This window comes from Gopherus flavomarginatus, chromosome 2, assembly GCF_025201925.1.
Source record: "Gopherus flavomarginatus isolate rGopFla2 chromosome 2, rGopFla2.mat.asm, whole genome shotgun sequence".
NCBI classification, from domain to species: Eukaryota; Metazoa; Chordata; order Testudines; family Testudinidae; genus Gopherus; species Gopherus flavomarginatus.
Window position 1 is genome coordinate 93176163 of NC_066618.1, and position 21379 is coordinate 93197541.

The 21379-nt window shown below is 45.7% G+C and overlaps 2 protein-coding genes across 9 annotated transcripts in view; one reads left to right on the forward strand and one right to left on the reverse strand.

Moving 5' to 3' along the window:
• The window catches only part of ANLN (anillin, actin binding protein), a 73711-nt gene extending 67051 nt beyond the window's left edge, over nucleotides 1-6660 (forward strand). For all 5 annotated transcript variants that reach the window (XM_050937679.1, XM_050937678.1, XM_050937675.1 and 2 more), the window contains 2 exons: nucleotides 3376-3548; nucleotides 4023-6660. In XM_050937679.1, coding sequence (XP_050793636.1) covers nucleotides 3376-3548; nucleotides 4023-4146 — 297 coding nt within the window. In that variant the 3' untranslated portion in view covers nucleotides 4147-6660. The remainder of the gene's footprint in view (nucleotides 1-3375; nucleotides 3549-4022) is intronic.
• A 2548-nt stretch (nucleotides 6661-9208) lies between these two features.
• The window catches only part of AOAH (acyloxyacyl hydrolase), a 123262-nt gene continuing 111091 nt past the window's right edge, over nucleotides 9209-21379 (reverse strand). For all 4 annotated transcript variants that reach the window (XM_050937722.1, XM_050937725.1, XM_050937723.1 and 1 more), the window contains exon 22: nucleotides 9209-9808. In XM_050937722.1, coding sequence (XP_050793679.1) covers nucleotides 9680-9808 — 129 coding nt within the window. In that variant the 3' untranslated portion in view covers nucleotides 9209-9679. The remainder of the gene's footprint in view (nucleotides 9809-21379) is intronic.

Consider the following 21379-nt stretch of genomic DNA (forward strand, 5'->3'; position numbering starts at 1 on the left):
TGGACAACGCCCTCCCAAGTGTGTGCGGGCCTACCGTTTCACGCCCCACAGCCCTCAGTGTCCCTGACAACGGATGCATCATCGCTGGGCTGGGGTGCGCACCTGGGGACCCTGCGTACACAGGGTCTGTGGTCACAGAGAGAGTTGACTCTTCACATCAATGTGCGGGAGCTATGGGCCATTCGCCTAGCATGCCAGACATTCCAACGCCATTTGCACGGTCGTTGTGTTGCGGTATTCACAGACAACACAACGGCCATGTATTACATCAACAAGCAGGGAGGGACCCAGTCCTCCCCGCTGTGTCAGGAAGCAATACGTCTGTGGGACTTTTCCACAGCCCACTCTATTCATCTAGTGGCCTCCTTTCTCCCAGGAGTGCGGAACACCCTGGCGGATCACCTGAGCAGATCCTTTCTGTCCCACGAATGGTCCATCCGTCTGGACCTCCTCTATGTCATTTTCCAGAGGTGGGGGTTTCCCCAGATAGACCTGTTCGCCTCCAGATCGAACAGGAAATGCCAGGTGTTCTGCTCCCTACAGGGTCGCTCCCCGGGCTCCCTGTCGGACGCGTTCCTCATACCGTGGACGGGTCGTCTTTGCTACGCCTTTCCACCCTTCCCTCTCATCCATCAAGTCCTGATCAAGGTCCGGAGAGACAAGGCCCGCCTCATCCTGATCGCTCCGGCGTGGCCCCGGCAGCCTTGGTACACCATGCTGCTCGATCTGTCCCTGGCGAATCCGATTGCCCTACCTCTTTGGCCGGACCTGATCACGCAGGACTTCGGCAGGATGCACCATCCGGATCTGCAGTCCCTCCATCTGTCTGCCTGGCTCCTGGCTGGTTAAGCCAGTCCGAGTTGCGCTGTTCCGATGCAGTCCAACAAGTATTGTTGGGCAGCAGGAAGCCCTCCACGCGTTCAACCTACCTAGCGAAATGGAAACGCTTCTGCTGCTGGTGCGGTCAGCACGTCCACGACCCACTCGCCGTCCTAGTCCCCACCATCTTGGACTACGTGTGGTCTCTCAAGCAGCAGGGCCTGGCGATCTCCTCTCTACGCGTCCACCTCGCGGCTATATCCACCTTCCACCCAGGCGAGGCTGGCAAGTCCGTATTTTCTCACCCAATGGTGTCAAGATTTATCAAGGGCCTGGAGCGACTCTACCCTCAGGTCAAACGGCCTACCCCTACTTGGGACCTGAACCTGGTTCTAACCAGGCTCATGGCGCCCCCCCTTCGAACCCTTAGCCACATGCTCGCTGCTGTACCTATCCTGGAAGGTGGCCTTCCTAGTCGCTATTACGTCGGCCCGGTGAGTCTCGGAGCTTCGGGCTCTGATCGTGGACCCTCCGTATACGGTGTTCCATAAGGACAAGGTACAGCTGCGACCGCACCCGGCGTTCCTCCCAAAGATCGTCTCCGCCTTCCATATTAACCAAGACATCTTCCTGCCAGTCTTTTACCCAAAGCCGCATTCATCCCGAAGAGAGCAACAGCTCCACTCCTTGGATGTCCGAAGAGCTCTCGCGTTCTACATTGAGAGCGCTAAACCCTTCCGGCGTTCACCGCAATTGTTTGTGGCAGTAGCAGAATGCATGAGAGGCATGGCAGTCTCCTCCCAGCGTATCGCATCCTGGGTCACGTCCTGCATCAGGGCATGTTACGACTTGGCCAGTGTGCCAACGGGACCCCTTACCGCCCATTCTACCAGGGCTCAGGCTTCCTCGGCCGCGTTTTTGGCTCATGTCCCCATAAAGGAAATCTGCCGTGCGGCCACATGGTCTTCTGTGCACACCTTTGCATCACACTATGCACTGGTCCAGCAAGCTAGAGACGATGCCGCTTTTGGCGCAGCGGTTTTACAGTCCGCAACGTCTCGCTCCGACCCCACCGCCTACGTAAGGCTTGGGAATCACCTAATTGGAATGGATATGAGCAAGCACTCAAAGAAGAAAAGACGGTTACTCACCTTTGTAACTGTTGTTCTTCGAGATGTGTTGCTCACATCCATTCCACACCCGCCCTCCTTCCCCACTGTCGGAGTAGCCAGCAAGAAGAAACTGAGGAGCGGGCGGGCCAGCAGGCGTATATATCAGGCGCCATACCGGCGCCACTCCAGGGGACGACCTGCTGGCCCACTGAGTGTTGCTAGGGTAAAAAGTCTCCGACAAACGTGCACGCGGCACGCGCACACCTAATTGGAATGGATATGAGCAACACATCTCGAAGAACAACAGTTACAAAGGTGAGTAACCGTCTTTTTCAGAGAGGTAGCCATGTTAGTCTGGATCTGTAAAAAGCACCAAAGAGTCCTGTGGCATCTCAGCTGCTAGAAGAGGACCTCATCCTCCCTGATTGAACTAACCTCGTTATCCCCAGACTGATTCTGGCCTGCATATTTATACCTGCCTCTGGAAATTTCCATTACATGCGTCTGACAAAGTGGGTATTCACCCACGAAAGCTTATGCTCCAATACATCTGTTAGTCTATATGGTGCCACAGGGCTCTTTGTATCTCCATAGTTGTTTCAGTAGCCCAGCTCAGAACCTTCTTTTCCATGTGTCAAGGGAAATGCCTTAAGAGGCTCATCTGCTCAGCTTATGAGCCCTACCCTTGTTCCCCTGGCTACCTAGCTGCAAACCTAGACTACAGCTCTGCCTCTGGAACAGTGCAGGGATTGTACAATGTAATAAAACTAACTTTCCTTGTGACTAATCATGCTGTGCACTAAAATGAATGGTGCAGTTTACATCTCAGTGCTACTGTTTCAGGCTTTCAGTAGATTTGGGCAACCATCACTGCACCAGTTTTCGTTCATACTTCCAAAGCTATCTTTGTGACTAATGAGTAGGTTTGTAAGGATTTGATTTTTAAGTGTTAATTTCACAGTGTGCACGCGTGTGCACGCACACACACACACACACACACCCCTTTACCTTTTTGCATAGATGATAGGTAAAGTAAGAAAAGTGCTACTTGAGAACTTAGTTTGATTTAAGGATATTTGTTTTGTATATTTTGACATGTGATGCTGACAATTGTCACTCAATAATTGTCTGACCCCTACCTCCTCCCCCTTATGTCATTCAACTCTGAAAATTTAAATAGATGCTGGAGCATAGTTCTATAGCAAGTGTTGAATTCTGCAGCCATGGAGTACATGGCAGGGTAGGTCTTGCTTATTCCACTGTAATATCTGCAGTCTCCCACTCCAGATGTGGCTGTTTCAACTTTTTGGGTGAACTGAACCCTGTTCATGCATGAGTGGAAAATCTGTTCTGGGTGCACGTAATAGGATACTTTTTGGCTAACAGTGCTATGTAGCATTACAAATCCTGTTTGCTATAACCTGACTCTTCCACTAACTTTCAGCATCCTATGGGCCGGATAAACTTGGCTAACTGCACTAATCGTCAGATTGAACCAGCCAACAGAGAGTTCTGTGCCCGACCCAACACTTTTGAGCTAATCACTGTCCGACCTCAGAGGGAAGATGATAAAGAGACTCTAGTCAGCCAATGTAAAGACACTCTCTGTGTTACCAAGTGAGTGAATACATATGACTTTCTTGTGCTTTAAAGTGCTGTAACCTTTCTGCAGAGTATTAGGATTGATATTAACAGGCTGTGATGCTGTTGGTCTTCAGAATTTGAATAGGACCATCATCAACTGCTATGTTAAGACACTGAGTGGGTTAATCTTGAGCCATTTTGTTTAGTTCTGTTTTGCTATTCTGCTCACATCCAGTGTTGTGAGATTGAGGAACTGCAGCTCTCATTTTGAGAGCAGTACTAGTGTCCTATAGTTTGTCTGGCAGCACTTTGCATAGCTGTGTTTTATGTGGCAGACTGAAGGTTTTTTTTTTTGTTTGTTTGGTTTTTTTTCTGAGCCTTGCATCTTGATTGGTTGGAGGATTAGCAGGACTTTTTCAGAAGGGTGGTTGGCTTTAGTGACTTGGATGGAGAGTGGGAAGGATGTAGCAACAGACTTTATTTATTTTTTAATTTTTTTTTTTAAAGGAACTGGTTATCTGCTGATACTAAAGAAGAGCGTAACCTTTGGATGCAAAAACTCAACCAAGTTCTTGTTGACCTTCGTATGTGGCAGCCTGACGCATGCTATAAACCTATTGGAAAGCCTTGAAACTATGAGGAAAATTGCCATGAGATTTTATGTACAAGAAAACAAACACAAACTACATTATAAATCCTTATATATATATATATAGGATTGTCTAAGGTCCTCTGGGTTACTTATTATACTTCATGCTTTAAATCTGGAAGAGTATGTGCCATTCATTATACAGGACTATATTATGCAGTATTTCTCTGTTAGAATTTTAACTGATCTTTTTTTCCTAGCATTAATGAGTGTGATAGGAAGCAATTAAGTTCTTTGTGCTAAATATTAATATAAACTTCCACTTTTTGGAAATCTATACAGCTTAGTATGTTCTCTTAAAATACCAGTTTATTCTGAAACAGCTAAATCAGGACTTCACAGGAAATCAGAAATTTCTTGTAAACCACAAGTGTTACTAGTTAACTGCATTTTCCTTAAGGGAACAGCGACTCATCAGAGTACACACAGTTTACTAGGTAGGGTGCTGAAGCAGGACAGAACTTCAGTGCTTTGAGGTTGTTAGTAATTCTTCCTTAGGCAGAAAAGTTGCCAGTTTTGTGCACTTTTCAGAGCGCAGTATAAACTTTCACTTGTGGAAACTACTTGTGGTCAGAACAAAAAATGTACAGATACATGCATAACTGTTTCTTACATTCTTAATCTTGTCTGCCATTTCTTATGGACAAATGCATGGCACACGCTATGTGGTTTACAGGAGTTGAATTATGTATGCGGTATGTTGCACATTTTCATAGAAATAAAATGTCTTGAATATTTTACTAGGGTTTTATAAATTTAGTTTCAAACTGCCCTAATTATGGTTCCTGAATCTCATGATTTGTACAGACTGTAATTCTCACTATTCCGCATTTGAGCACCAGGAAAATATATTGTAAAATTGTTTCGTTTTTTTATAAAACTCAACAAAGCTGCTATATACCAACTAATACTTTTCTGGCCATAAGTAATACCATAGAGTTGGCTGTAAGTGTAGGTAAAACTCTCTTTACTTCAAGCCATCAGTAAAATGGCAGAACTACTCAGTTGAAGTCCAAATATGAAATGTTCACAAGCTTTCCACCGCGCTTAGTATAAAGTACTACAGCATTTTAAATTGCTATAGGCTGTTAAATTTTCACACTTGAAACACTAAATTCTGTCACCTATACCTTTTTCATCCTGTCATTTTGTACTATCGCTCTTGAATCTAGCTTTTTGTTTTTTTGGAAGGGGGGATCTTTAAATATTTCAGATTCATGTATTAAGATTTATTTTATTTCCTTTATGTAAAGAATAAAAACACTGAGTAAGCTTCTCAGAAATGGGTTATTTGCAGTCATAGAAGTAAACTTTGGATTGGAGGGGAGAAGAGTGGCTGTGAAGGAAGTGTATAACATTTCAGGGCTTCTAGTCCATATAAGATGGTGGATTGGGTTGTGCTCAGTGGTGGGGAAGACTGACTCGTATATTGTTGAGGTCTGGCCCATATTGTGCTAAGTCTGTAGTGATCTGACAATTGTCTGGTCTGTTTGATATATTCACTCCAGTTCAGTGGTCAAGTAATCAAGCTACAAACCTCTACCCTCTTGGCAACTTCATCAGAGACCAAGTGTTGGGTATGGGGCCTAGTGGTGGTCCAACCTGGTCAGGACTGAAGCATGTTGACAGGGCAGCATAAAGCTTGTACTTCCACTGTCTATGCTCTATCTGGATAGAGGACTTTAGTCTCCAAGTTTATGCACCTATCTTCCTTGACAAGTGAACAGCTTCCAGGAAAACTGCAAAGAAAGTCTCTGGGCCACCAGTAATGGACACACTCAAAACATAAGCAACGCTCAAAGCAGAGTCAAGGGAGACCTCTCAAGTTGAGGGTAATGGAGCTGATGACATATGAAATGTAGGTACTTCAGAATTCGATGCGAGTTACAGAAAACTGCCCTCCCTGCTTTTTTTTATCAGGCCTGTCTACGTGAATTTAAATTTTATTGAAATGAAAACTTTGGACTCTATTTTGAACTTCTGACTATTTAATTTGCATGCTGTTCATGATCAATCTCATTTTGAACTGAAAGCAGTCCAAACTCCTGAGCAGCTTAAAAAGCTTCTGTTGCCAACATAATTCCTGCACAGCGATGGGTATATTTGATACCTTGTAACTCCAAAGCTAGAACCTTCTTCTCCATGTGTCAGGGGAAATGCCTTGTCCCAACAGAAAGCCAGGGACTCCCATCCTTCTAGTAGCTAGTTTCCAGTTCTAGTAAAACTCCAAGAGATTGGATCCAAAATTTTATGTGTATGGAAGTGTTTTTAAAACTTTGTAAAACTGAGATCTATAGAGTAGGTCTTATTGTACAAAGGGATCGTAGCTTTATAAGTGGAAGGATAAAAGAATAGTGCATTTCTAAATTTTAGTCTGTAAATACTTGGTCTGTTCAGATCCCATGACAAGCTGATGTGAGAAATGTCTTCTCAGAGTTTCAATGTCCTGCCTAACTCACTCGAGGGTATTAGTCAATAAACCTGGGTGATAAAACACTTATTCTCATGTGTACTTTTTGTGTGTGTGTGAATTGTAACATGCAGTTTTGCCTTTCTACTCACATTAATTTATTTTAGTATTACAGGCTGACCTGGATGGAGCGATTGAGTCTTGTAGGATTGCAGTGAGCAGAAACATGTTTCATTAGTTTATCAGTGAGCAGGTGTTTAAATTTTCAGTAGTTATATTTCAGTGTCTTTTTAATCCTCTTAAATGTGAACTATAAGGTTTTTTTTGGTTAAAAAGCTTATTTGAGGGACTTGAAAGTGACAATTTAAAAAAAAAAAAAGAATTATTGTATTTTAATTAAATCTGTTCCCACGTACTTTGAATCTGGACTGCTGACTGTAGCACCTCAGTGGGTGTAACGAGGACTGGGGGGAAAATTAGCATGCTGCTGGGGTCCCAGCTGTGTGCTCAAAAAATTCAGTGTTTCCCACTCTGGTCTGGTGGGCGGGAGGGAGACAGCACCATGCAGCCAGAGGCGGATTAAGGTTTTGTGGGGCCCTGGGCCACAGCAAATGGGGAGAGAGAGGGCTCCTCACCCCTTCTGCCGACAGCCCTGTCCGTGGCTCCACTCACTCTGCCCCTTCTCCTGTGGCCCCTGCCTCTGTTCCACTCACTGTGCTGACCTGTTCCACTCCTCCCATCTGTTTGCACCTTTCTGCCCCCACCCCCCCGCTGCAGCCCCGAGACCGGAGAAGCTCTGTTTCCACCCCCTGCCATGGCACCGGGGCTGCAGCGGGAGTGAGACAGCTCATCCAGTCCTAGGGCCGCAGCCGCAGTTTGGGTGCTGGGCTTCCCCCAGCACTGCTGCCGGGGAGTGGGTTAGGTCACACATTTTTCCAGGGGGGCTGGGCATGGGCCCTGTCAGCTAATCCACCAATGCATGCAGTCTGTTGGAGCTTTCCTGCCAGCAGCGAAGGTGAAGCAGCCCCCTGTGGCAGGGGAAGAGCTGAGTAGCCCAAGGTAGGGGGCCCTGCTGGGTAAGTGGGTCCTGAGGGAGCCTGGCCTGGGCAAGCCCTGCTTCTGCACCAACCTGGCTGATCACATCTTTCCTGAGGGGCTGGTGTGATCCCCAGCAGACAATCACCTTCCAGTGGGGTGTGGGAGAGTGGGGTTGGCAAGGAGGGGGGTCACTGTGTTGGGGCTCTGGGCCATGGGAGGGCTGGATGGGGTGCAGGGTGCTGTGCAGTTGTGGTGGGAGGGTCTGTAGAGGGGGCACTGGGCATAGGGAATCGGGGTGGGGGTGTTGTGCTGGAGGTCGGTGTGTGTGTGTGGTGCAGGCCTGCCCCTGAGAGAGAGGGGCATGCTGGCAGTGCAGGGCTGGGCGGGCCAGTGTGTCTGGTGCAGGTCTCAACCTGTGGCCCACACTGGTAAATAGGTTGCGAATCACTGGTAGATGTTTAACCTTGTAAATAACTATTTCCTTCTCCTAGCCAATAACTCTTTAGCTAGTGTTTTCAAGGATTGGCTACGAGTGTTTTAAGATGCAATTGACCTGGGGTAAGTGACTGGTCCTTTGCGACTGGAAGTAATATTGTGGTGATTTTTGGTGTCAGGGACCATCCATCATAAAGACAGGCTTGCCTAGGTGATAAGCTAGATAAGGGCCTGTCTGTGACTCCTGCATTAGGCTGTTTAGTGTCTGAGGCGTTTACACTAGATACTTGGTTTGGTGAAATCTAAGTGCAGAGCCCACAGCTAATTTGGGCTCTGTGCCTTAGCAGCTCAGTTAACAGCAGCTGCCACAGTAGTTACAACTCACCCCCAGCTTACCTGCAGTACTGAGCAGCCTCACCTCACGCTGACTTCAATATGAGTTAAGTGCACTCAGAAGCTTGCAGGCTAAGGCCATGTTGCCAACTATTTGTATTGCGGTAGCATCTGGGATCTTCAGTTATGAACTAGGACCCCATTGTGCCAAGCACTGTACAACACAGAGAACAAAAAGACAGTCCCTGCCCCAGAGAGTTTACAATCTGAACACAGGCTGTATTCTTTAACTCTTTCACTAAATAATATGGACATAGTTCCGCTTGGTTAACAGATTTTTCCTACTGGCTAGCACTGCTCATGTGTAGATTGGTATAAAGAAAGGAATAATGGGCATGAACTCTTCATCATTAGGGCTGTTTTATGCAAAGTCTAACTTTGTAACTGTGTTTGTTTAAAAAGCCAGGTGCTAGCAAGCAGGTAAATGTAACAGTGATGTCACTGCTACCAATGGATCCAATCCTCCATCACTTTATATATAGAGTCCTAACCTGAGTTGACCCCTTCTTAGCTTCAAAAGCCTTCTCATGTGAGTAAAGGCTGCAGGCTGGCCCCAGTATTTTTGTGTTACTTGACTGCCAATGACAACTCACAAACAGTGTAAATAATAAACACTTAAAGTAGTATCTTTTTTCCAAATGCATAAAGGGTTGTCATGGTGGACCCTACTTACTATCAATGGAGGCAGGGGAAACACCTCTGCCCAATCAGATTGCCTTAGTGCTGCCAGGCAAATCAAAATTCTGTTTCCTAATCATCCATGGCACATTTTGAATAAGCAAATAGCAGTTTTAATAATAGATTGACACAACCACACCAACCATTACATACAATTGGCAACATCAAATGGTTAATCTGATTAAACAAAACTCGTTGAAGTCATCCACAGGGAGATCACCAAAGAAATCTGAGGTAGGCTTCTTCAATTTACTAGAGGCAGAGAAAGCCCTGTTGTGGATTTGCAAATTGAGGTGGTTAAATAGTCTTGTCGGCAAACATCCATTGATTCATTTTCATGGCTCTCTCTACATAACCAAAGCTAAAACCTAGGTTACTCGTGTGTGGCTTTGCGGATGAGATACAGCACTTTTTTGAAAGGAGGCTTTTACATCATCTATAAAGGTGCTGGCGCTTTATACTGCCGCACTGGCCAAAAGAGGCTGGCTTTGTTTCTTTTCTTTGCAGCCTGGAAGACACTTGTAAGAATAAACAGTGCTGCACGGCTCTGGCACTGTGAACTCAGTGTCCCCCTTGATCTTTGAAAACATCTTCAATCTGTTTATTGAAGGGATTCTCCTTTCCAAGCACACGGGGCCATTCGCTTAGTGCCTTCTGCCAGATAATGTGTGCCCCCAGGGCTGAAGTAATCTGCAAACAGTTTAGACAAATATGGTCAGTTTCTTAGTGGTTTTATTTGTATTACCCTAGTGCCTAGGAGCACTCAGCGTGGAGCAGTACTTCATTGTGCAAGGTGCTGTACAAACAGCACAAAAAGACAGTCCCTGCCCCCAAGAGCATTCACTTTGATGGGCAGAGTCCTGCTTTCCTTACACTTGCGCGTCAGTTCCACTTAGTGAGCAGGTGCAATATTTTTCTCTTTGTGAGGACGTAAAGCAAACCTGGAGTAGAACAGAAGAGATGGTACTGCTGGGGCAGGGTCATTCAGTCCAACTCCTAGGCAGAGCAAGGAGCTGGATGGAAGTGTTTGTTCCTCGTATGAGATCTAAGATGCAATTGACCTGAGGAAAGTGATTGGTCCTTGTAATTGGAAGCAAGCTGGCAGCATATTTAGCTGGTAGCCTTTTCTTTTTGCAGGTTTTTGTAAGTTTAGATTAAACAAACACTTGAATGAAACTGTTTTGTTCAGGCCACTCATCAGGGAAGGAAAGTAATCTGGGCTGCTTGTACAGGCAGTCAGCTCTATGCAGCAGCTACTTAAAATTCATTTTCAGATGTGCTTTGATTATTATAAGGTAGGAAAAAATGGATAAATTGGCTGTAAATCTCAAGCAGAGAATCGCAGACGTGTAGGACTGGAAGGGACCTCACTAGGTTACGTAGTCCACTCTGCTGCATTCAAGGCAGCATATTCTATTGCAGTCTACAGCCTCGTAGGGCTGCTGCCTCTTAATGAGCTGCTATTTCAAGAAAGCAAACCAACAAACGGCCTGATTTTTCAGAGGTAGTGAACACTTTCAGAGGAGCTTTTCAAAAGTACCTCCAGGATTTAAAGCAAAAATCTGTTGAAAGTCAAAGAACTTCATGTGCCTGAATCTGTCAGGTGCTCATGCAAATCCCTCTTACTCCCATCGAAGTTAATGGGAAGTGCAGGGGCTCAGCCCCTCTGAAAATGAGACCCATTAGTTCTAGGTTCAAATCAAACCTGCAAGTGCTAGTTCACAAGTGGTGCTGGTTGATAGCCAGTCCCTTTTGCATGAAGACAGCATTGCTTGGTTACATAATCTTAATTAGTCCCATCATTAGCAGAGCTACTGCCTTCCCACAGTGGCTTCTTAAACACTGTAGAAGGGCAAGAGGGTGATTGACAAACAGTATAACTTCAGAGCAAAAAAAAAAAAACCAAAAACCTACTTCAAAAAAACCCAAACAGCTCTATCTCAGTCTGAATCTTCTGTAACAAAAGTTAATGCTTTTTTTTTAACTGTAATTTCTGAGCTACACTTCTACCTCTTCATTTTGATTATATGGTTGCTTTACTGTCATCTCAGAAGACTCACTGTTGCATTGATTATAATTACAAGACTAAAATAGGACTAACAGAGCCATTGCATTAAAGATGATGGTGAGATGATGGGACCAAAGTGCTTGTCCACCACAGATGTTTCAGAATATGCTCAAAATCCCAACTTTTTAAAACAAAAGTCTCCAAAGGATTTTTGAAAAAAATTCTGTATGTGTGAAAGGTACTTTTAATGATGGCCCAAAAGACTGAAGTCCATTTTTCACAGATCAGGTGAACAGAGGCTAGCATGGGTGTCTCTATGTTGCTTTGCCCAGTGACCGGGGGAAATCTGTACAATTTATGAATTCTGAGTGAAACTGAACTCTGTCTACGTGTTTTTACCAAGCTGCAAACTTCATTTTGACTGCAGAGGCTAGTTGCTTTCACTGTTGCCTCTTCACCTCCACGGTGGACTGAAATTCAGAGAGGTACAAGGACTGACAACAGAGGGTTATGAACCCCGGCTGGTCCTCTGTTCTACATCCACCATCCTGGGCAACAGTTTGGCTCCCACTGAGGACACTGATTTATCAAGGGAAAGGACACTTGGTCTCTGCTAGCGGTTTGTGATCACCTGTCAAGGCTGCTCCTTGAGTCACCTAAAGAGCCATGGGAAGTTTGGGCTGGAGAAGGAGATGGAGCAGATGAGATCAAAGGAGACAAACTGGGAAAAGAAGGCTCAGTTATTCAGAACACAGATGATGGTGGCCCTGACTCCTGAATGGTTTGGGGTGGTGAGGAAACTGAGACAGAGCAATGAGGGTAGGTTATTTTTGTGTGAATGTTGGTGTCTTGCGCTATTAAAAGGAGAGCAAAAGTGTATTAAAGCTGGGGGTCTCAAACTGGGGGTTGAGGGTTAAATGAGGGTTGCGAGCTGTCGGCCTCCACCCTGAGCCCTGCTTTGCCTTCAGCATTTATGATGATGTACATTAAAAACACTTTCTTATATTTAAGTAGGGGCTCACACTCAGAGACTTGTTATGTGAAAGGGGTCACCAGTACAGAAGTTTGCGAACCATTGTGTTAAACTTATGCCATATAAAGACTTTGCACAGGATTCTACCTTATCCCATGCCCCTGGAGCAGGTAAAACCAGAACGTTCACAACTAAAGGCGGAGTTTTGGGTGAGGCTGTGTTTCAGCTGTCAAGGTGGGTAGTAGTCTGAGGGCTGTAAACTGGTGCCAGAGATTAGGCAGTGGGCCTTGTGGTCTAAGCTCCCAGCAGGGTATGTCAGATAGAAGATCTACACCTCACGAGTGTGCCTAGGGAACTCCTGGCAGTGACTGGACTTTGTGGGATCGAGTGTGTGAGTCCCCTCACTGCAGTCTGGTGAGTGGCCAAGATGCGGCACTCAACTGATCTGACATCGTAGTAGCAATGAGCTTCGACTTTGACCAAAAAGGCCACTTTGGGGATGAGAATTTCCAGCACTGGGTCATTCTTGGCTTTCTGCAAAGCCAACACCATCATCAGTTCTACAGGAGTTTGTGGCAGTCATCTGTACCTAAATGGGTAAAAAGATCACTAATTGCATTTAGCATATGCTACCCTGTACCTGCCATATGAGCAGAGACCCAGCAGGGTCAGATGTCAGGCAGGAATCTACAACTGCAGTGACCTGCTACTAACTTTTTGCAGACCATTACTCTGTGTTTTTTTTAGAAAAGTACACTGATTTCAATGGGGGCTATGCCAGTTTACACCAGTGGGGAGCTGGCCTTGCATGCTTATTTTTGTTGAGCATCTCTTAGCTGGGACAGGGTACATTTCCCTTTAATTTTAATTACATAACTTGTCCACATGTCACTGCAGCTTTGTCTTTCTAGTACAAATGCATTTTGTCATGACTTAAGGGAGACTCTAATCACCCTAAAGCTGTGTTTTCCTGCTTGTGCATAATCATTAGGAATCCTCTAGAGCATCTCATACAGGTTCTGATTGTGACTCAGGGCTTAGATTTTTTTTTTTTTTTTTTTGTAGGGGCATGAATCAAATAATGGTTTTGTTTTTATAGAAGCTTGTTGAAATGCATGGTTGTGTCATATGTACAAAGTAATCAGCTGCTTTTAAAACAAGCATTGCCCTTAAAGCTACATAGGCCTTGCAATAACTCGTAGTGGGATTTTTGTAGTAAAAGAGGATTCTAGGAGCTTAAAAGAAAATTGTATTTACTGTCTGTTTAAAAAAAAAAATTACAGTATAAATACAATCTGCTGTTACTTCCCTGAAGGAATGAATTACGGGACAACATTAAGGTTGAGGCTTTCAAAAACCAGTTAACCTTGGCCTGACTCTGTGCCCACTGCACTAGGAGCAGAGCTAGGCCCCAGCTGAGTGCGTCTCACAATCTCACCCTCTAGAGCTCCCACTTACATTTGGAAAATATATTAGCAACTTAATCACTCGTATAAAGCCTTTACATACTAGGTGGATCCCAAATCAAAACCTTGGGCACTTGAATTAGGGTGTGCATTGTCACACTTGGTTCAAAGTGGCACTTAGGCCCTTTCAGGGTGTAACTCTCTGTACCTCAAAGTAGCACCCTGGAACCCGCATAGTCACCAATATGATCTGATTACGGTATGTTTGGTACAACGCATGTCTTGTGAGGTATCATTTTAAAGGCTTGATCTGCTGAACCTTAATAGCCTGTTGGATTGTATGTACTATCATTGTATGTGAGGTTAGGAAGTATTGCTATAAGTGCTACTGAAATATGTTGTGAGGTTGGGAAATGCCAACAGCCAGCCTTTCGACTGCAACAAAGAAGGGCCCAGACATTGTTCATGGCCTATCAAGAAGACGCCTCTATCCCTGAGACTTTTGAGAGAAGGCACATAGTTCATGAGGGTGGGCAGACTAACCCATGCCACAGTAGGGCTCTTTCTAGTTGCTGGAAGAAAAGTGGCAGTGACATCATCACTTGGCCTCTCTCTCCCCTCCCCCCATCTCAACATCTGGAAGATCGTCTGGAAGACACAGACTGACTTAGGGAGATTGGGCGCAGGCTGGAAGGATGTATTGAGGCACTGTAACTTGCTTGTACCAGCTGTTAGGATGAGAGACAGTTTGGTTCAAATCTTGCTTAGTCTAAGAATTTTTTTATTTCCTAGGTAACCAACTCCGATCTCTATGCCTGTTACTTATAATCACTTAAATCTATCTTTCGGTAATTAATAAATCTGTTTTACATTTTACCTAAAACCTGTTTGGTTTTGGTTGAAGTACTAGGGGAATCTCAGCTCAAATTACAAAGGCTGGTGCACATCAACAAGTGATGAACTTTTTAATGTTTGCACTGTCCAAGGGGTCCTTGAGCAGTACAAGAGATTACGGTTCTGCTTGGAGATGCTGGGGAGGGATGGACTCGCCATGGTCACCTGGGTTCCGGGGGCTCATCTCACTTCCTGCTACCAGGGTCTGGGGATTGTCCCAGCTCATCCTGCTGCTGGGGATTCAGCCACCTCAGCACTGGAGGTGGTACTTTATCTGCCAAGCTGGGCAGTGTACATGACTGGTGGAGTGGCTCATATGCAGGAGGGTGAAGGGTGTGTGACAGTAGCCATAGCTACCCACTGTCTGTGCTAAACACATGCGTAACTGTTTTCAGGATTGGGACCTAAAGTGCCTGCATTTGAAAATTGGGCCCAGGTTGTTTATGGGAAAGGATGGGTTGGTGGGAGAAGGATGACTGTGGGGCTATCACACAGAACCAAGAGCTAAGAACTCTGGGTGACTCCCCCCTCCACAGCTCTGCTTCAGACTTTGCGTTAGAGCTGGTTGGAATGCTTTTGCCTAAACAGCTGATTTGTTCTAGGTGCTGTACGAAGACAGCATTCTGGCTCCAAAGCGCTTATCGTCTAAGGGCTTGGCTACACGGGAGAGTTACAGTGCTGGTGGTGGGTTTACAGCGCTGCAACTTACTCATCATCCACACTTGCAAGGCACATACAGCGCTGCATCTCCCTGGCTGCAGCACTGGCTGTACTCCTGCTCTGCCTGGGGTATAACGATTGCAGCGCTGGTGATGCAGTGCTGCTCCGCCAGTGTGGCCACCAAAAGCGCTGTAATTGGTCTCCAGAGGTATTCGGAGGTATCAGAATGCCTGTTCAGCCACTCCCAACAGCGCTGCAAACGCTGCAAGTGTGGCCACACTGCAGCGCTTTCCCTACACAGCTGTATGAAGACAGCTGTAACTCCCAGGGCTGTACAGCTGCAAGAGTAGCCATATCCTAAGACGACACATGAGCTACACCAGTGCTGAAGGGGAGTGAGCCAGGCATGTTTAAAAGATGATGATTATAAGGACATACAGTATTGGGAGCCCTATTTCTGATCCATGTCCTCTTTTTCCTTTGCATTGGGTGGCCTTGGAGCACATCTACCAGACTGGGCTGTGCAGGCATGAGAGGTGGGAGAATGTCTAGTTAGAGGGAGCCACTGGAGCTTAGGCATGAGTTATGTGGTGAGCTGCTTGGTACTATCATAGCTGAGGAGGCTTCATGCATGCCCATTGGCTGATATTTAGGGGCCTTCACCAGCAGAAATGTAGGCACCTAGGGGATTTAGACACCTACAAGGTTAGGCCATGAGATCTTCAGTGACCTAAAAATCATAGAATATCAGGGTTAGAAGGGACTTCAGGAGGTCAGCTAGTCCAACCCCTACTCAAAGCAGGACTACTCCCCAACTAAATCATCCCAGCTCCAGCTTTGTCAAGCCTGACCAAAAAAACCTCTAAGGAAAGAGATTCCACCACCTCCCTAGGTAACCCACTCCAGAGCTTCACCACCCCCGTAGTGAAAGTTTTTCCTATTATCCAACCTAAACTTCCCGCACTGCAACTTGAAACCATTACTACTTGTTCTGTCAATCACTGAGAACAATCTAGACCCATCCTCTTTGGAACCCCTTTCAGGTAGTTGAAAGTAGCTATCAAATCCCCCCTCATTCTTCTCTTCTGCAGACTAAACAATCCCAGTTCCCTCAGCCTCTCCTCATAAATCATGTGCTCCAGCCCCCTAATCATTTTTGTTGCCCTCCGCTGGACTCTTTCCAATTTTTCCACATCCTTCTTGTAGTGAGGGGCGCAGAACTGGACACAGTACTCAAGCTGAGATCTCACCAATGTCGAATAGAGGGCAATGATCACATCTCTCGATCTGCTGGCAATGCCCCTACTTACACAGCCCAAAATGCCGTTAGCCTTCTTGGCCACAAGGGAACACTGTCAATTCATATCCAGTTTCTCTGTAACCCCACTGTGACCCTTGGGTCCATTCTACAAAAGCTGGAAACTAGGTCAAATTGCAAAGGATGAATATAAACAAATAACACAAGTATGTAGAGACAAAACAAGCTCAAACTAGCCAGTGACATAAAGGGTAACAAGAAAACATTCTACAAATACATTAGAAGCAAGAGGAAGACCAAGGACAGGCTAGGCCTGTTACCCATTGATGTATGTGTGTTGGGGGTGGAATAACAGAAAATGTGGACATGGGAGAGGTGCTTAATGATTTCTTTTGGTTTTCACCAAGAAGGTTGGGGGTGATTGGACATCTAACGTACTGAATGCCAGTAAAAATGAGGTAGGCTCAAAAGACACTAAAATAGGGAAGGAACAAGTTAAAAATTACTTGGACAAATTAGATGTCTTCAAGTCACCCAGGCATGATGAAATGCATCCTAGAATACTCAAGGAGCTGACTGAGGAAATATCCAAGCCATTAGCAATTATCTTTGAGAAGTCATGGAAGACAGGAGAGATTCCAGAAGACTGGAAAGGGGCAAATATAGTGCCCAGCTATAAAAAGGGAAATAACCACCACCCAGGAAATTACAGACTAGTCAGCTTAACTGCTGTACCCAGAAAGATAATGGAGCAAATAATTAAGCAAGCAATTTGCAAACATCTAGAACAGTGGTCCCCAACGCTGTTCCACGGACGCCATGGCGCCCACGGGGGCATCTAAATGCGCCCGCGTCCTGGACGGCGGTTGAGCATCCGCCAAAATGCTGCCGAAATTCAGTGGCATTTCGGCGGCGACTCCTCTCGATGACACCGCTTGCCACTGACAAGCGGCGTCATCGAGAGGCGTCGCTGCCGAAATGCTGCCAAAATTTGGCGGCATTTCAGCGGATGCTCAACTGCTGCCACGGTCCTTCATCTGGTGCCCGCCAGATGAAAAGATTGGGGACTGCTGATCTAGAAGATAATAAGGTGATAAGTAACAATCTGCATGGATTCGTCAAAAACAAATTGTGTCAAATCAACCTCATAGCTTTGTTTGACAGGATAACAAGCCTTGTGGATGAGGGGAAGTGGTAGACATTGTATATCTTAACTTTAGTAAAGGTTTTGGTAGTGTCTCGCATGACCTTCTCATAAACAAACTAGGGAAATGCAACCTAGGTGGGTGCAAAACTGGTTGGAAAACCATTCCCAGAGAGTAGTTAGCATCAGTTCACAGTCATGCTAGAAGAGCATAATAAGTGGAGTCCTGTAGGGATCAGTTCTGGGTCTGATTTTGTTCAATATCTTCATCAGTAATTTAGATAATGGTTTTCAGAGTACACTTATGAAGTTTGAGAACAATATCAGGCTGGGAGGGGTTGCAAGTGCTTTGGAGGATAGGATTAAAATGCAAAAGGATCTGGAGAAATGGTCTGAAGTAACTAGGATGAAATTCAATAAGGACAAATGCAAAGTACTCCACTTAGGAAGGAACAATCAGTTGCACGCATACAAAATGAGAAATGACTGCCTAGGAAGGAGAACTGCAGAAAGGGATCTGGAGGTTGTAGTGGACCACAACCTAAATATGAGTCAACAGTGTAATACTGTTGCAAAAAAAAAAAAAGCGAACATCATTATGGGATGTATTAGCAGGAGTGTTGTAATCAAGACATGAGAAGTAATTCTGCTCTGATTAGGCCTCAACTAGAGTATTGTCCTGTTCTGGGTGCCACATTTCAGAAAAGATGTGGACAAATTGGAGAAAGTCCAGAGAAGAGCAACAAAAATGATTAAAGGTCTAGAAAACATGACCTATGAGGGAAGATTGGGTTTGTTTAGTCTGGAGAAGAGAAGACTGAAAGGGGACATGATAACAGTTTTCAAGTATGTAAAAGATTGCTACAAGGAGGACGAGGAAAAAAATTGTTTTTCTTAACCTCTGAGGATAGGACAAGAAGCAATGGGCTTAAAATGCAGCAAGGGAGGTTTAGATTGGACATTAGGAAAAACTTCCTAACTGTCAGGGTGGTTAAGCACTGAAATAAGTTACCTATCGAGGTTGTGGACTCTCCATCACTGCCGCGCCTCCTCACCACGCTAACAGCAGGAGCACTAGTCTTTAAGAACTGCAAAAGGCTAATGGTGGAGGTGAGAGAAATAATCCAAACAGAAGTCTAAACTCACATGGCCAGATCCTGGTCCTCATTAATATCTACTTTCTAACATCCCAGTGGCACAAAGCAAATTTACAGCTGTCCCCTAAGTGGCCAGCTGACAACTCCCCTTGCAGATGAGAATCACCTGATGGTATGCAGCTCCTGTAGCTCACTCTGTGTCATCTTCCTTCCCCCACAGCATATGGAGTGTGGGCAGGAGAAAAGGGGCCTCTCTGGAGCACTGATGCAATCCATGGATGCTACTATTGGCCCTTTGGCGGCCATTGAAGTTATCTGTAAATTGGCGCAGCCTCTGCTGAGCCTCAGGATAAGAAGGCATAAAGGTGATGTAATATCACCTTTGCTCTGCCCCGAAGTCCCAGGTTCTGCTCTTTGCACAGCTCAATCAGATCCAAGGATTTGGACTGTAGTTCGTTATTTCAGTGCCGTTGCCAACTAAAAAACAACAGGCCTATTAACCTCAGATAGTTCACCAAGCTTTGCAAATGTTTCATTCAAAAAGTCCTGCAGTGAAAACTGAGCCCATTCCAAGCTTTCCCCACTACAGTAGGATCTGAGATGGTACTTTTATGTGACTAGCTATTTATTTGTACTGTTAGCCAAGCAAGAATGTCTGCTGCAAAGGAGACTCACGTCTAGCAGGAGTCGGTTTTAACTTGGAAAGAGAGATGCTTGTCTATTGCCTCAGCTGTCTATTACAGTTATAAAAAATAGATGAGGCCTGTGATACCTAATATTACTTTAACACTCTCACAGCCCTCACTGCATGGCCAATGGCAACATTTGAGAATATTGGGCTGTATTACAACTAGGATGGACTGGTGTTCAAATCCCCTACCCCCTGTAGGGTACCTCACATATATTCTCTGGTTAACCAGGGCCACCATACTGAATGCCACCACAGTAGGCAGTAATGCCCTTGAAAGCCATACTCCTAGCAGTGGCTTTGCCATAGTGTCAAGTCAACTTTATCTGGCCCAGAAACACTGCCATGGAAAATAACCTTCAGGCAGTGACCAAAATTTGACATGCTGCCACAACCTGTCTGGAGGATAGGTCAGACATTCCAATAGCTGATCTGCCTGTAGTTCAAGGGCATGTGTTTCTAATATAGGAAGGAGTGCAAATGTTTCTAAACCTGTAAATCCATCTCTAAAGTATGTGATGATTAATAGCAGCCACTGCTTTTACTGCTGTCTTGCACACCTCACCTATATGAGAGTTTCAGCACAAAACTAAATGACAAAAAAATTGCTAGGCTGATTCCATTTTTAATGTGAAGCCCAATAAACTTTTCACTTGTTCTGTGCATTTTTATGTCTTGTAATTATAACCAAGTATATAATCTTTTGCTCCACTATTTGAGATGAGCTAAGCTTTAAAAACATGGGAAATTGAACCATGCCAACTGCTAAAATGCACTAAGGCAATAACTCCAGCATGATCCACTCCTGAGCTGAGTCATGGCCTGGGCTTGTACTGGGATTTAATGGATAAGCTGACCTACAAAGTTCAGTTTTTGAATCTCCCTTTGTGGTAGCCCACAGTGTAATTAGCCAGCAGAGCCTCATGACAAAAGTACTGCTCAAAACAATCCCCCCTTTATGATGACATTAGGACCTTGGGAATATGGCTTGATTTCACCTAATTCCGTCTAATAAAATAATCACAATAATATTTTACATCTATATGGCCTTTCATCCTTAAGGGTCCCAAATCCCTTTACAAAACCTATGGGACGAATCCAGAGGCCTTTACTCAGTTTGCACCTGGGGCCGGATTTTTAAAGGTAGCTATGCAATACTCCTAGTAGGTGCCTAACTCCCATTCAAAGCCATGGAAGATAGGCACCTAAATACCTTTAAAAATCTGGCAGTTGGTCCTTATTTAAGTAAATTCCTATAGAGCAGGGGTGGGCAAACTGCAGCCAGTGGGACTCTCCTGTCTGGTCCTTGAGCTCCCGACTGGGCAGCCTAGCCCCTGGACTCTCCCCTGCTCTCCCCGCCCCCCCCGCAGCCTCAGCTCGCCATGCCGCCAGGGCTGTAGGCAGTGGGGCTGCGAGCTCCTGTTGGGCAGCACGGATGTGAGAGCCATCAGCTTTCCCTGGTGCTCTAGACTGTGTGTTGACATGGCTGGCTCCGGCTAGGCAGCGTGGCTGCCAGTTCTGGTGCTCTGAGCGGCATGGTAAGAGGATGGGGAGCGGGGGGTGGGGGTAGCTAAGGGGAAAGGGGTTCTGGTGGGCAGTCAGGCAGTGGGGGTGTGGATAGGGGTCAGGGCAGTCAGGAGACAAGGAGTGGGGGGAGTTAGATGGATCAGGGGTTCTGAGGGGGGGCAGTCAAGGGGCGAGTAGTGGGAGACAGTGGACAGGGGGCAGGGGCCAGGCTGTTTGGGGAGGCACAGCCTTCCCTACCCAGACCTCCATACAGTTTCGGAACCCCGATGTGGCCCTCAGGCCAAAAAGTTTGCCCACCCCTGCTATAGAGACATGAGGTATTTGGATCAAATATAAACTAAGTAAAGACCACAGAACTTGGCCCCATACAGGGAAGGACCCTAAGGCCACTGCACAGAACGGGAGTCTTGCCACTGACAAATGGCAATTCAGAACTATTCACCAAAACCAGAGGAGATGGCTGCTAACAGTTAATATTCATGCCAGGTAGTGACTGCTGGGAGACCTGCCATGGCCTGTTGCAGCTGCAACGCTGGAAGCGTTTGTGCACTGTGGCAGCTAGCCCTACTTGGGGGCAATGCTGCAAATATTTGCTGATATTTTACT